The sequence below is a fragment of the Megascapheus bottae genome, chromosome 3, assembly GCF_031878675.1.
Source record: "Megascapheus bottae isolate mThoBot1 chromosome 3, mThoBot2.hap1, whole genome shotgun sequence".
Lineage (NCBI taxonomy): Eukaryota > Metazoa > Chordata > Mammalia > Rodentia > Geomyidae > Megascapheus > Megascapheus bottae.
Genome location: NC_143511.1, coordinates 36,966,000 through 36,982,788, shown reverse-complemented (window position 1 = coordinate 36,982,788; position 16,789 = coordinate 36,966,000). Strand labels below are relative to the sequence as shown.

Here is a 16,789-nt window from a genome sequence, read left to right as displayed (position 1 = left end):
TTTTCAATTGTAAGTAGCTTGCCTGCTTGCTTGCTTGTGTGTATACACATGCTGCTCATACAAAGACAAGATCACCTAACAACTCACACCCCTGCCATTAAGGGACACAGATTATATTGACATTTCACATCATAACTCACCTAATTTTAAAATGAGAATAAAATAATCACATACAAGCATATTTTTGGGGAAAAGTCAAACTAATTCTCTTCATAGAGTAAAAGAGTTGATAGTAGGCAGTGTAAAAAATTGTCTTATTAAAACTTAAAAATGACAAATTAAAGGTATGTTGCAAGAACGTCTTAGTAAATTGTAATGGAAGTAGAACTTGGGAGATGTCCTTGCATGGAGGTTTAGTTGTGTATTCACCTGTGCATTTCTGGATACCTGCATGTGTTTTTGGTCTTAACATTTTCTATTTATTTTAAAAGATACACTAGAATCTTCTTTGACTTGGATCAGTGTAGTCCAAGATTCTCATCGTAGCCCCCCCTTTTTTTTAATATAATGGCTTTTGTGTGTCACAATGGTTAGATGCTTGTGAGCACCAAGGTAACTGGAAATGAGATGAGGTGAGCTACTAGGAGTCATGCAAATGATCCCAGAAACTGCCTCTTCATTCCTTATTTGATATCCGGAAGCCAAAGAAGCATTTTTAGAAAGATTCTAGCAAATCATGTAGCTTTCTCAATCTACATATATTTGGAATTAAAATACCATTTTCTGCCAGTACGATCATCTTTGTATCACCACTCTTTCCTTGCTCAGAGCAAGAGCGGTAGGCTACCCTCTTAATATTTCAGAGTACAGTTCTGAATACACCAGCTAGCCTTAGTTCTGCACATGTTAGAGAAAGGGAGCTGGTTTTGTTAACTAATGGGAGACTCATTCCTCCATGGTATCCCCCTACATGTGGAAGGCTGAGCTCTGGAACCTCCAGCCCCTATAACTTTTCAAACTCAAGTGCATTTATTCCTGTTGTCAGAAAAATTATGCTTCCATTTTCCACCCTTGTTGCTTCTTTCATTCTTCTTCTCTTGCTTTGTTCGATGAGTCCTTGTCCCTGGCACCAATGTGCACACAGTTCATGAAACACAGTAGCATCTTTTCTGGGGTTGGTGTGGGAAAAGGGAGTCAGGGCAATCACTGTCACTTCCAGTTTGCCCAGAAAAATTAGAAGTTCAAGTAAGTTAAAAGATTTAGACACAATCTAGAACTCTGAATTAGATTTTCCAAGTTAAGAAATAGTTTTTCTTTAAATCATCTATCATTGTCCTACTCAATTTATGCAAATTTCAAATATGCATAGAAGGCTCTGAGGACCCCATTGTTTCTGAATGCCATTGCTACCTCCTCCGTCAGTGGCCAGGAAGCCAGGGCACAGCCCAGGCAAGGGTGTTAGGTAGCAGCTTAACTGGTTCTCGCTTCCCATACTTTGTCTACCCCCTCACTGTCTTGCATAGTTACAGGGGCCTGTGGGTAGCTTGGGTGGTATCTTAGGTTCTCCTCATGGATCCATCTTGGAATTTGGAATGTGTACACAGACCCATGAAGGACTGCGAGCAGGTATATGAGGAAGTGTCATGGTGGGAAGCAGGCCAGGGCAGCAGGGGAAGACCGAACTGCTGCTGTGCTTAATGGAAAGTGATGGAAAATTCCATCCTGGCCTTCAGACATCTACCACCCCTAAAGCATTATCAGTACTTGTTAATGTCAAAAGAATAAATGAGAGAGCTTTTTGGAGATAAAGGAACAGGGCCTATACCTTCCAGTACCTCTATAGGATTTGAAATGAGTGCTTAAGCTAAAAGTTAATAGTCAAAAGTGCTTCTCCTAAAAAAAATCATTATCCTCCAAAAGCAGCTATAGTTGTTTGAAGAAAATAGAAAGAGCTCAGTGATCTAGAAATGTAACGGAGACAATACATTCCTGAGTTCATCTAACTTGGAATAAGTCCTGCTTAGGAAGTTTGAAGAAGCTGACATTACAAACATAAGAGATGGATAAATTACTCACTTGCTCACACTCCAGTACATGTTGATGCTATATATATCCTGTATATATATATATATATATATACACATATATATATGCTGTATAAAAATCTTCAGAAACTACTCAGAAAAGAGACAGTTGAACAATAAAGTGAAAAATGGTAAGGCCACAGCCATGTTAGAAGTATTTGGGGGGTAGAACTGCTTAGCACGGACTTTTCATGTGGTTTATGTTGTACCTGCAGAAGAGCCCAGGCAAAGCAGAACACTGGTCACAGAAAGTGTTTGCCTATTTTTTTCTCACTTGTGTGACTTTTGTGACTCTGCATCAGTTGGTCTGGGAAGGGAATATGAGGTGCAGGACATAAGATTACTTAGGGCAGCAACCCCACCAGTCTGCCTCCCCCTCACTGCAGGGCCTACACAGCTGCTGCTGCAATCATCCATCTGTGGACACGATCAAAACAGTCTACAAGAGGGTAGGAACATTTCTGTATACAGATCAACAAGATGTGGTATTTATACACAATGGGATTCTATGCTGCTGTCAGAAAGAACGACATTGCCCCATTTGTAAGGAAATGGAAAGACTTAGAAAAAATCATATTAAGTGAAGTAATCCAGACTCAAAGGAACATAGGCTCAATGGTTTCCCCCATTTGTCATAATCAGTAGAAACCTTGGGCTCTCCTAGCAGAGATTTGCAATAGAGCAAAACCTTGATACATAAGGCCATATAGTAGGACGCTAAACGAACGGACCTCTAGGATATAGAAACAAAAGCCATATAATGAATGATTGTTGTCCTTAATGTACTATGTTATCTCTCATCTCTTTTTTGCTGTCCCTTGGTTATCTCATTACAGTATCTCACTTTGTTACCTGATATATTGGATATATTTGTATTTTGGTTATTTGAAATTGGATAGGGAAGGGGGAAAACAAGATGAGGGGTGGGGGTGGGGGGGAGGGAAATGGGGATCAAGACATGTGAAAGGGTATCAATGTATGGGAATTAATACACCTTCTATCTGGCAAATATCATGTAACCCTTCTATTAATTACAATAAAAATATTAAAAAAAAAGAAAAAAAAGAAATGGGGCTTGAAAAGAAGTAAAAGATTCCAGCCTGAGTAAGTAAAGATTTCAGTGTCATGATGACCCTCAGATAACTAGAAAACAAGGAACATTTTGAGATGGAAAAGCTGTTTTAGTATAATTTAACTTGCAATGTACTGGTGATATCCTCAGTAATTATAAATTTGGTTTTGATAACTTTACAGCCTTCCTGCCTCCCTCTTTCCTTTTCTCTTTGGCTTCTTCTTCCCACATTCATATCTTCTTTCTTCCCTCCTTTTCTTCTTCTCATCCCTTCTTTTCTCCTTCCTTTCATTTTTTTGAAATGGTATGATGACTTTTTTTCTTTCTTTTTGCCAGTCGTGGGGCTTGAACTTAGAGCCTGGGCACTCTCCTTGGACATTTTTGCTCAAGGCTAGTGCTCTGCCACTTGAACCACAGCACCACTTCCGGCTTTTTCTGAATATGTGGTACTGAGGAATCGGACCCAGGGCTTTGTGCATGCTAGGTGTGCACTGTACCATGCTCCCAGCCCCTTAAAATTCTTTTAAGTTTAATATCATTTTATCAGCACATAGTAATTGTACATATTATGGAATGCAGTGTGAAATTTTCAGATATGCATGGACTGCATAATGGCGATAAAGGGTAAAAGCATACAAATCATTTCTAATATCATGTCTCTGTAGCAAAACATTCAAAATCCTCTCTTGTAGGTATCTTAAAATATATATTAGTTGCTAGGCGCAGTGGCTCATGCCTGTAATCCTAGCTACTCAGGAGGCTGAGATCTGAGGATCATTTCAAAGCCAGCCCTGGCACTAATGTCCATGAGACTCTTACCTCCAATTAACCACTAGAAAACCAAAAGTGGTGCTGTGTCTCAAGGGGTAGGGCATTAGTCTTGAACTGAAGAGCTCAGGGACAGCATCCAGGCCCAGAGTTCAAGTCCCACGACCGACAAAAAATAGAAAAGAAAATAAATATGCATTATTGCAGCCAGCCTGTTGTTCTCTAGAAAATCAGAACTTACGTGTCCTGGCTAATTATAATTTATTGTGATTTGTACCTATTAAATAATAGCTTTTACCCTCCCCTTCCTACTTATTTTCCCAGGCTCTGAAGGCTATGTAACCATTATTTTACTCTGTTACTATGAGACCAACTTTTTTTTTCTTTTTCTTTTGTTTTTTCTTTTTCTTTTTTTCCATATATTTTTATTGTAATTAATAGAAGGGCTACATTATATTCACCAGATAGAAGGTGCATTACTTCACACACATTGATACCCTTTCTCATGTCTTGGTCCCCATTTCCCTCCCCCCATCCCCACCCCTTATCTTGTTTTCCCCCTTTCCCTATCCGATTTCAAATAACCAAATACGTATATATACAGTATATCAGATAACAAGGTGAAATACTGTAATAATATGAGATAACCAAGGGACAGCAAAAGAGATGAGAGATAACATAGTACATTAAGGACAACAATTGCTCATTATATGGCTTTTGTTTCTATATCCTGGAGGTCCTTTCATTTAGCATCATACTATATGGCCTTATGTATCTAGGTTTTGTTCTATTGTAAATCTCTGCTAGGAGAGCCCAAAGTTTCTACTGCTTATGACAAATGAGGGAAACCATTGAGCCTATGTTCCTTTGAGTCTGGCTTACTTCACTTAATATGATTTTTTTCTAAGTCTTTCCATTTCCTTACAAATGGGGCAATGTCGTTCTTTCTGACAGCAGCATAGAATTCCATTGTGTATAAATACCACATCTTGTTGATCCACTCATCAATTGAGGGACATCTGGGTTGGTTCCATATCTTTGCTATGGTAAATAGTGCTGCAATGAACATCATTATGTTAGTGGATTTAGTATGCCTTTGTTTCTGGACGATTGGGGAATTGCTGGGTCATAGGGGAGCTCTATGTTTAGTCTTTTGAGGGACTGCCATACTGCTTTCCATAGTTGAGACCAACTTTTTTTACATTCATTGTACTGAATAAAATCATTTCAGTACTTTCTTTGCCTGGTCATTTCTCTTGACCTTCTCCTCCAGGCTCCTCTTTCAGAGATTGTCTTCTCTAATCCTTTTTCTGTATAAACCTGTAGACAACAAGATGCCAACTCAAACACAGCATAACTGGAATAAGAAACAGCTATTTTGGCTCTACAATCTACCAGGAAAACTTTAGATATGTATGTAGTTGAAAAATAATAATTTGATCTTGAGACATTTTAAATATATTGGGATTAATCTTGTTTAATATTTTCTTTGAGTGCAGAACTGTGATTACCGCTTAGAAATAGTTTTTTTTTTTAAATAGATGGCAGCCATACCTTAAAAGCACAGCATATGGTAGAATTACTTTTACCTTACTTAGCCTATATTTGTATACAGAAATGTCACAGTTAATGAAAGTATTAATATGTTTATTTTCATTATATCTTATTTTGAGCATAATTACTAATGTCATGTTAAAAAAAAAGCCAATGCACTGGCCTATGGAGCTTTGAGAAAGTCAGCACATAGACTGCCTTTTATCCTGGGACATGTAAGCATGCCCAGAGTCTGCTTCTGTCTTGTGGTTATTGTTACTGGGTTAAGTAGAGTAAGATTGGTACTTGAGTTTTCATAAAGGGATTTCTTGTTCTGGTGAATTCATCTCTGATTTCTTGCTCCGGAGAGTGGACTAATGCGTAGAAGGGTTATGAGACTATCATAGATTCAGTAATCTATCAAATGATTTACAGAACTAAACACATAGTCTGTAACACTGAAAGGAGCAAAGCCCAGTTAGCAACCAGAAAAGGCATTCCAGGTAAAACTAAGGAAAACGGACTGGAGCCTTGGTGACTGCCCCTCCCTCCTAACCCACTCCTCCACCCCCAGCCCATGAGTATGCTCAGTTAGTTCCTCTGGTAACGAGTGTGACAACACACCTAAAATGACCAGTACTCCAGCCTAGGCTTGTGTGTGTGTGTGTGTGTATACGTGCACTCGTGTGGGAGGTAATGAGTGTGACAACACACCTAAAATGACCAGTACTCCAGCCTAGGCTTGTGTGTGTGTGTGTGTGTGTGTGTGTGTGTGTGTGTACGTGCACTCGTGTGGGACTTGAACTCAAGGTCCAGGCACTGTCTTTGAGCTTTTATGGTTGAAGGCTTAGCTCTCTACCACTTGAGCCACAGCTCCACTTCTGGAGTCTCAGGCTTTCCTGCTCAGACTTTGAGCTGTGACTCTTAGATCCAGCCTCCTAAGTAGCTAGAATCACAGGCATGAGCCATTGGTGTACCCCACTGTTTTTGTTTTTTTTTTGTTGCCAGTCCTGTGCCTTGAACTCAGGGCCTAAGCACTGTCCTTGGGCTTTCTCAAGGCTAGAGCGCTACCACTTGAGCCACAGCACCGTCTGACTTTTTCCTATGTATGTGGTACCGAGGAATCAAACTAGGTCTTTGTGCATGCCAGGCAAGCACTCCTGCCACTAGGCTAAACTCCCAGCCCCGTTAGTTTATTTTTGATCAGTACTGAAGCTTTAAATTTAGGACATCATGCTTGCTCAGGTGGTACCTGGCTCCCAGATTATTATGAAGGGACCATATTTGGGAGCATCTTCTCTGTAGAATATAACCAAACTCAAAGTTCCTATAGAATTCCCATACAATAGGCATTTGTGTGGCATAGTGTTTAGGCATTATGAAGTCACTCTTATCAGTTCTGAGGGAAATGAGAACCATCCCTACATGCCGTTTTCAACTTATGAGCCATTTTCAACTCAAGAGCCAGCCTCATGTATGACTTTTCATGGCTGACTCAAGGTCATGTGTCTGACAAACACATGAGCCTTGTCTTTGGCATGTGGCTTTTTTTCAGTCTTTTTCACCCTAGAGCTTCCATATAATCTTTCAAGCTGTTATTTGGATCTAATGAGCTGACTAGATAAGCCCCCCCTCCCCCCAGAATCTTAGGCAAACACACCTGGAAAAAGCCTGTGCTGAGGGGAACAGAACACACCCAGCTGGGCATGATGATGCAAACCCAGCACTCAAGGTACAGAGACAGAAGGATCATGAGTTCAAGGCCAAACAGATACAGAGGCCAGGCTGAAGCCGGGTGCGGTGGCTCACTCCTGTAATCCTAGTTACTCAGGAGGCTGAGATCTGAGGATCATGGTTCAGAGTCATCCCAGGCACTAAAGTCCACAAAACGTATGTACAGGAAGCCACCAGAAAACAAGAAGTGGCCTGGTGGCTCAAGGGGTAGGGCGGTAGCCTTGAACTGAAGAGCTCAGGGACAGTGCCCAGGCCCAGAATTCAAGACCCATGATGGACCAAAAAACAAAACAAAACAAAACAGAAAAAAAACCTCAAAACAAAATCAGAGGCCAGGCTGGACTACAGAGGATGATTCTGTGTCAAAAATAAAAATGAAACTTAAAACAATACCTACTATGTTATTGTGAGGGGACAAACAAGTGTATAGAGGCATGATCGTATTCTGAGTGAAAATGGCCCTTTACTACAAAAATTGTTTCCAAATGTCATATAAAATACATTGCTTCTAACTGGGAAGGAAATAGTGTTAAGACACCTAGACTATCAATTTCCTACAGCAAAGGATATCTGTCTTCTTTTTTGGGTTAATATTTCTACCAGAAGGTAAAACTGAATAGTAAAAGCTTGTAACTTGACACGGTACTTTATAAAAGTGTTATTCCAAAAATATTCAATGCTTATATTTGATCTTTAAAAAGTACAGGTACAGGGCTGGAAGCATGGCCTAGTGGTAGAATGCTTGCCCAGCATATACGAAGCCTTAGGTTTGATTCCTTGGTACCACATACACAGAAAAAGCCAGACATAGCTCTGTGGCTCAACTGGTAGAACACTAGCCCTCAACAAAAGTGCTCAAAGACAGTGCCCAGGCCCTGAGTTCTAGCCCCAGGACTGGCAAAAGAAAAAGAAAAAGGTACAAAAGCTAGTCATTGAGAGCTATAGTTAGGGCTCTGTGTCTTTTATCCTCATTGGCCCTGGACTGGGGTTAATGCCAGAGCTAGCATTAAGAATTCTTTGCGTTTCTGGTTTCCTGACACTGCTTAGAGTTGAGGGAAAGGATTTAGGGAGTGAGCTAGCCTTTAAGAACAGCATGTTGATGCGTATAGGTGCTGAAGGAAGCGGTCATCACATCTGAATAAACAGCAGTGGTTTACTTAAGGAAGCCAGCCTGTGCCAGTTACCCAGCAGAACAAGGCGCATTGCTCGGAGAGGTGGAGGCAGTTTCCAGCAGATGATTGATTCTTCTCTGCTTCCTTCCAGGGATTCCCGGGGAACACCAATGCAGACAGCGTGGTACATCACAGTCTCCAGCCGCCCTTCGAAGCCAGGTTCCTGCGCTTCCTACCCTTGGCCTGGAACCCCAAGGGTAGGATCGGGATGCGTGTTGAAGTGTATGGATGTGCATATCGTAAGTGGTTTTACTGTGGCCTGAGGTCAGCATACATGTGTTGTAAAAACCTAGCCTTTCGGCCCTTTCCAGCTATTCAAGTAGAACCATTCTTTATGGTAGGAAATTTAACAACTTAGGTTTGAGATTCAGCCATGAAACAGATTCTAAAAAAATTGCAATCTTAGAAATTAAAAGTTCAATAAATCAAAAGTTAAAAAGTATGCAGGAGAACCAGGAGCATGGCCTAGTGGTAGAGTGCTTGCCTAACATGCACGAAGACCTGGGTTCAATTCCTCGGTACCACATACATAGAAAAAATTGGAAGTGGTAGTGGTAGAGCACTAGCTTTGAGAAAGCTTAAGAACAGTGCTCAGACCCTGAGTTCAAGTCCCAGGACTGGCAAAAAAAAAAAAAAAGAATTTAAAAAGGCTGGGAGTTTGGCCTAGTGGTAGAGTGCTTGCCTAGCATGCATGAAGACTCGGGTTTGGTTCCTCAGTACCACATACATAGAAGAAGCCAGAAGTGGTGCTGTGGCTCAAATGGTAAAGCTCTAGCCTTGAGAAAGCCCAAGAACGGTGCTCAGACCCTCCAGGACTGGTAAAATAAACAAACAATACCAAATTGAATAGGAAACATCACCAATACACTAGATTTAGTAGAAGAAAGAATATAAATAGCTGGGTATAGTATTGTATGCCTGTAATCTCATTACCCATGAGGGTAATACATGAATGAGGATATGGGTTTGAGGACAGATTGAGAATACAGTAACAATCTGCATTATACTCATAAATTGGTATGCTGATTTGAAATCCCTCTGTACAGCTACTTTAATGAAATGTATGTGTATGGTAACCATAACTTTCTAGGAAATGAAAGAACATTAGGCCTATGGGTGTAGCTTAGCGACAGACTGTTTGCCTAGTGTGCACAAGGCTCTTGTTTCTGCCTCCCTAGCACAAAAATATTAAATAAAAATAAGCAATATATACTATTGGCTAGGAAGATGTTAGCTTGATATGTTATTGCTTTCTTTTCTGTTTTCATGCTCTTTTAAGGACAGCTGCTGTGTCTTTTTAATTTGTGAGATATGAAAAAAATAAGGGATTTTTCATAAGCAATGCAAATCTTTTTGAAAATGTATTATGGTAATGCTGAGTTTTGAGAGATGTCCTCTTTCTTTTCGTGACTCCGTTTGCCAGCGGGTGTAAGTAAGCGGGTGTAAGTAAGCTGCTGTAGCCTTTCAGCTAAGCAGTAATGCGGACTCACTGGACCACAGGGACACTGTGCCGGAGTGCTAAAGACTGCTCGTGGTTGATCTCGTGTTTCCTAGATGGGAAAAGTCTGAAACAAGGGGTCCATGTGGACACAGAAGCCATGCACGTGCTCACTGACATACTTTAGGGAAGGTGCAGAGAAGGCATCTTGGAGTGGGTGTGGGTGGCAGTGAGGAAGGAATATGCTTTGTGTGTACATTCCGGTGACCACTTACACATTCCAGTGCACCCAACACAAGTGTCTTATCAGTCACATGTTTGTGTCTTTCATTGTAGACTCAGAAGTGCTTCATTTTGATGGGAAAAGTTCTTTGCTGTATACCTTTCATCAGAAATCCACACGTCCAACAAAGGAAGTCCTTTCTCTGAAATTTAAATCCAGAAAGCGTGATGGGATTCTGCTGCATAGGCAAGGACGAAATGGCAAGTGTTTCATCCTGGAATTAGCTCAAGGAAAACTCATCCTGTCTCTCAATTCAGGTAGAAATGTCATGGAAGTGTTTGAGAAAACACCATTATTTAGATGAATGTATTTTATGCTTAAATTTTCAGTAAATAGTGACTTCTTCCTGAAACTAAATCCATGAAAAATGAAGGGAGGCTTTACAAATAGTTGTGCGGAGTCCTTTATAGAAACAGCATCTGCAGTTCAGGGGAACAAAGGTTGCCATACAGTTGAGGACTAGTAACATGAACATGTTTGTATCTGAACTGTATGTCTCCACAGTTGAATTGTATAGGAACCTCATTAGCTGATCAATCGTAGCTGCTGATAATGTTATAAAGACACAAATGTATCATTGTAAAATTCTGAGATACTACTAGTAATAGGGTCATAAGAAGAAAAGAGTTTCAACTTAGATGAAAATACAATGAATAACGATAATAATAATACAAAGGAATGGCAGACCGAGTGGCACACACCTATAATTCTAGCACTGATGCAGCTGAGAAAGAAGAAATCAGGGATTTTAGGCCAGCCTAATATGTGGTAAGATTCTGCCTCCAAAACACCCAAAGAGAAATTATTCAAGGTCAAAAGTAAATTGTGTTCAAAATAAAGGTTAATCCAGGTAGTGTACATCTACTTAAGAGGTGGAGATAGAGACCAAGAGTTTGGCCTACTGGTACAGTGCTTGCCTAGCATGCACGAAGACCTGGGTTCGAGTCCTCAGTACCATATGTGTAGAAAAAAGCCAGAAGTGGTGCTGTGGCTCAAGTGGTAGAGCTGAGAAAGCCCAAGGACAGTATTCAGACCCTCAGTTCAAGGCCCAGAACTGGCAAAGAAGAGAGATGGAGATAGATAGGAAGGATCATAGTTTGAGGCCAGCTTTGACAAAAAAAAAAAAAACAAACAAACGAGACCCACCCCAACAAAAAGCTGGGTGCTTTATGTCTGTTGTCCCAGCCTCACAAGGAAAGAAATGTAAGTAGGAGAATCATGGTCTGGGGTCTATCCTGGGTAAAATGCAAGACTATTTCCAAATTAACCAAAGCCAGAAAGGCTTGGGGGATAATCTTGAGTGGAGGAGTGCTTACAGCACTGAGTTCAAACTCCAGTTCTGCCAAAAAAAAAGTAAAGGATTAAGATAAAACAATTAGCTAAATACTTCTTCAGATGGAAGATGATAAGCAAGCTGTAATTGTGAGACATTATAGACTTCTATTTATTTATTTATTTCTGTGGGTCGTGGGGTTTGAACTCTGGGCTTGGGCACTATCCCTGAGCTCTTCAGTTCAAGGCTACTGATCTACCCCTTGAGCCACAGCGCCATTTCCGGTTTTCTAGTGGTTAGAGATAAGAGTCTCACAGTCTTTAGTGTTCAGGCTAGCTTTGAACCATGATCCTCAGATCTCAGCCTCCTGAGTAGCTAGGATTACAGGCGTGAGCCACTGCATCCGGCTTAGAATTCTTTACTAGAAACCACAGTTCGGATCCAGCTGACCTCACAGTATATTCATTTGTCCTCTTTTCAGGTGAGGCTAACATGCCCTCCTTTGATGCACAGCAGTCCTCAGCCTGGGCAGCCTGCTGGATGACCAGCACTGGCATTCCCTTCTCCTGGAGCTACACAACACACATGGCAGCCTCACTGTGGACAAGCACGCTCGGCTTTTCCAGGCACAGCCAGGATCCAGATATCTGGATCTTGATTATAAGGTGGCACAATTACTTGTTAAGTGTATCAGATTATATCACAGAAATGAAATATAGTCTCCTAGAGAAAATAGTATTACATAGAGCAATACCCATCCTTCTCTAGAAATTCAGACTCTCGTGGGCTACTTGTACGGCCATCACATAGTGGGAGATACATATACATGGGCCACTTCAGTGGTGACACAGATCTACACAGCCACAGCATCACTAAGTGAGAAACCTTATAGAGACTACCTTGTCCAAGCTGTCTGTCCTGTCTTTTTTTTTTTTTTTTTTTTTTTGCCAGTCCTGGGCTTGAGCTTAGGGCCTGAGCAGTCCTTGGACTTTGTCAAGGCTAGAGCTCTACCACTTGAGCCTCAGCACCACTTCCAGCTTTTTTCTATGTATGTGGTACCGAGGAATCAAACCCTTCCAGCTTTTTTCTATGTATGTGGTACCGAGGAATCGAACCTGGGACTTCGTGCATGCTAGGCAAGCACTCTACCACTAGGCCAAACTGTCTTAAGACTCTATATGATCATGGCGTGGTTCATAATTGTGCAAACACACTACTACTCTGTCTTACCATGCACAGATGTTAGTCTTTTTTTTTTTTTGGCAGTACTGGCACTTGAACTCAGAGCCTAGGCACTGAGAAGTTTTGCTCAAGGCTAATGTTCTGCCACTTGTGCCATAATACCGCTTCCAGCCTTTTCTGTGTATGTGGTACTGACTGAACCCAAGGCTTTGTGCATGCACGGCAAGCACTTTACCATTAGGCCACACTCCCGGCCCTAGATGTTAGTCTTTTGATGTGAGTAAATATACTGTTAAGTGTTACTTCAGGAAGATATTTTAGGCCAATCAGTATGTATTAAGACCCTATCTCCTTGTCTCCTAAAGTGCCTAGTTTAAGAAGCTAATGTATGAAAAGAAATCAATACAACAAGCAGTATTTTAAGTAATGTTGTTTTGGACAATTCTAGGTCTCTCTCTCCCTCTCTCTCCCTCCCTCCCCCCCTCTCTGTGTTTGTGTTGGTACTGCTGTCTGAACTCAGGGCCTACACACTGAGTTCCTTTAGATCCTCTGCTCAAGGCTGACACTACTACCTGAGGTACAGTTCTACTTCCAGCTTTTTGGTGGTTAATTGGGGATATGAGTCTCAGACTTTCCTGCCCAGGCTGGCTTCGAACTGCAGTCCTCAGATCTCAGCCTTGGGGAGGAGCTAACATTACAGCATGAGCCACCCACAGTTAGTTGGATAATTCCTTTTTAGTTTGGAATTTGATTGTAAGTCATAAATATTCCTTCTTTCATCAGATCATCCTAAACAGACTAAGTGACACTGGAGAGGTCAGGCGCAATCAGTATGTATCTTACATGATTTGTTAAGAATCAAGGGAGAGAAATTTCCGTAAACCTATTCTCTAGTAGTTAGGGTTTCTGAAGGTCCAAAGCTGTCAGCATATTGCTCATGTATCACCACCCTATACTGAGTTGGAGGACTTGTTCTGATGCCCCTGCTTAGCATTGTACCACGCATATCAAGCAAACCAGGGAACTTCATTCAGTGTTCACTGGCAACAGTACAGGAGACCAATGGCAGAGCTTGCTCTTGAATAACAGCATCGCATCAGTGGCTTAATTACTCTGACCTAATAATGTTATGGTAGAAGCCAATATCCTGTAACCTGGTTGCTAGAAAGTTTGTAAAACCAAAGGTAATTGGAGTAGGATATGTTCTTATGTTGATCAAGATAATATAAATATGAAATAAAGATGAAACACCATCCACAAATAAGTCACATGACTGATAAATTGTAGTAAGAAACCCTATTGTACATATGGTGAAGACAGTAACAAGTTGCATCTTAAAACTTGATTTGCAATGAACATAGCAGTGTAAAACAATGCAAAACAAAAATTGAGGCCAATTATCACTACACTTGTAAACAGAAACATGTTAGCTTGATAATCAGAAAATAATTAAACAATATTATTTAATGCCGTTGTTTTTCTTTCTAAGATCAGCTTTGGAGGGATTCCTGAGCATGGGAATTCATCGACATTTCCACATAAGAATTTTGATGGATGTTTTGAAAATCTCTTCTATAATGGAGTGGATATCACTCATCTGTCCAAGAAACACAGTTCACGGATTCTCTTCATGGTAAGCAGGCCTAAATATGAGATTAATAGAAAACCTGCAATTGGATTCATTAATTTAGTTTTTTACATGTTTTTCCTAAAGGTACAAATCATGTATAGTTTACATTTATGCTTTATTTTTGTTTTTTGTATATGTAGTGCTGGGCTTGAATTCAGGGTCGCATACTTGCTAGGCAGATGCTCTCACACTTGAATCATGCCTCCTCATTTTTTTTGCCAGTCCCGGGGCTTGAACTCAGAGCCTAAGTGTTGTCCTTGGGTTTTCTGAAGGCTAGAGCTCTACCACTTGAGCCACAGCACTATTTTCAGATTTGTCTATGTATTTGGTACTGAGGAATTGCACCCAGGTCTTCATGCATGCTAGGTAAGCACTCTACCACTAGGCCAGACTCCCAGTCCCTTAGTTACTTTTTTGAATATAGTTTCTTATTTTTGCATGGGACAGCCAGTCGTGGTCCACAATCCTCCTGCTTACTCTCCTGTACACCTGGGATTACAGATGTGAACCCACACTCAGCTTGTTTGTTAAATGATGTTCTTACTAAGGTTTTGCCCAGGGTAGTCTTCAAACACGATACTCTTAAAGTATGTATCCTGAATAGCTAAGAGTACAGATATGTGCTTCCACACCCAGACATCTAACCAAAGCCTTCTAGTCATTCCACTTTCTCAGCAAATTATTATATGTGCAATCATACATTGCCATGAACTCGAGACTGTTGAGCGGTCTCTGGAACTTAATCTTCGTAACTGGGACATTCAGTTAGTTTTACACTGATTCCATTTCCACTTCTTCCAACTTCTGATAGTTAGAATTTTTCTCTCAGCTGTGGTGAATTTGATTGCATCTCACATATGTGGAATTCTGCCTTATTTGTTCTGTGAATAACTCCTTTCCTTCCGGTTGAGCCTCACATGGGATTCTCTTCTTCTTCAAAGTGGAATCCAGTTTCATTGTGTGCGTGCACCAGATTCCTACAATTAACATAGGGAGAGGGATTGTATGAATCATTGTATCCATCATGTATGGAATTACTCTATCACTCTTCTCTGTGCCCTTTAGATCATGAATGTCATAGTTTGTAATGTTTTATACAGTGGATCCATGATTATATTTTGCATAGTTTTTAAAAAGTTATTTTTTATACCAGAATTGAAAATGATTTTTACAGTACTACTGCATTTTCCTATTTTTGACAATTTTCTTGTCAATTTATGAGGAAACTTTATATTAGATAATGATTTGTCATTTATGGTCCAAATATTCTGGATTTGTCAATCGTATGAGAAGTATTTTAGGATATATTGGGGTATAACTGTTCTTATTTGTATATAGCTAATAAGGCTGTATATGTTTTATAATTCTGGAGTTTTCCATCTTCTCTCAGAAAGATTGTGAAACCCTAAGGTTCATGTGGCCTTAAGTATTTTACTGTAAAACAAGTTGATTTTGCTGATTTAATTTCTTTACGCTTTATGCTTTATATTACATATGATACAGATCAATTTCTATATTCTGCTTTATGATTTTTGTATATACAGATGTCAGATATGATGTGATTATGATAACTTTGCAATCTTTTAAGTTCTTGGGGTTTTCTGGTCATATTTTAGAGCAGGTTGGTAATTCTGAGGCATGTCCTCTTCCATCTGAAAAATTAAAAATCTACCCAGTTCTGGGAAATGTTCTTTTAGAGGACTTTATTGGAAATTCATTCATCTTTTTCCTTTGGAAATACTATGAATAAAAAGAAATTTGCTTCTAGAACAAGACAGTCCAAGCCACAATAATATGAAAATAAAAGCTTCTGGTGAAGCTGAAGATAAGACCCCAGGCTGCATGACCTCCTGGGTAATGAGGGTTGCCCGGGAGGGGCTGCCTGAGTGGTAGGGTAGGGAGACTCTGGACCTTCTGCCATGCCATCAGCTTTTTCTTGAGATATTTCACTTCCTACCCGAGAAGATGTACCTCTTGTTTGAATGATGAAGTCATGATATAGTGCAGGTAAGGAGCAGTTCCTGAAGTAGATGATCCTGGTTTGTTTCCTGTGCCTAAGGAGAGCTAGAACCTCAAGAAAAGAGCTCTGTGGATCTATCATCTCCAAACAGGCACTGGGTCTGTGAAAGGGACCAAGAAACAAAGGAGATGGAAACATCTAAGATTCAGAAACAGGTTTGAAGGAGAGATGCCTTGGATTCAAGTTCACCTTTTCAAATAGTCTTGTGCTAGAAAGTGATCAGAAGCTTTCAGCCTTGGAGAACAGTTATCACAATGAGATGTCAGTTGTGCTCTTCCTAAAGTTCTCTTTCACTGTGTTCTTAGGGAAACGTGTCATTCTCCTGTTCACAACCTCAAACTGTCCCTGTGACTTTTCTGAGCTCCAGAAGTTACCTGGCTCTGCCCCACACCATTGGAGAGGACATGGTGGCCATAGCTTTCCAGTTCCGGACATGGAACAGTGCAGGGATGTTGCTGACAAGTCAGTTCGCTCATAGGTCAGGAGATCTTGTTCTCGTTCTCAGTGATGGGAAACTCAAGCTGAATGTCTCCCCACGTGGACATCCAGTGAAAACCATCATCGCAGGTGAGATACCACATGAACTCTGCATAGTCATATCATTCTCATCTTCTGTCCTAAGATTTGTAACTGTTACAATAGACGAAACACTAAATATGA

General features: G+C 40.5%; 2 protein-coding genes across 2 annotated transcripts in view; both read left to right on the top strand.

Moving 5' to 3' along the window:
* The first annotated feature begins 1,509 nt into the window (after positions 1-1,509).
* Positions 1,510-10,328, top strand: LOC150065355 (contactin-associated protein-like 3B). Its single transcript, XM_090329358.1, has 4 exons — positions 1,510-1,566; positions 7,040-7,129; positions 8,395-8,542; positions 10,078-10,328. The coding sequence occupies exons 1-4, from the start codon at positions 1,510-1,512 to the stop codon at positions 10,326-10,328; spliced, it is 546 nt and encodes a 181-aa protein (XP_090185484.1).
* Positions 10,329-10,391: 63 nt separating this feature from the next.
* Positions 10,392-16,789, top strand: part of LOC150065354 (contactin-associated protein-like 3) — a 39,117-nt gene continuing 32,719 nt past the window's right edge. The window contains 4 exon segments of the mRNA XM_090329357.1: positions 10,392-10,464; positions 11,811-11,962; positions 13,969-14,112; positions 16,435-16,696. Coding sequence (XP_090185483.1) covers positions 10,392-10,464; positions 11,811-11,962; positions 13,969-14,112; positions 16,435-16,696 — 631 coding nt within the window.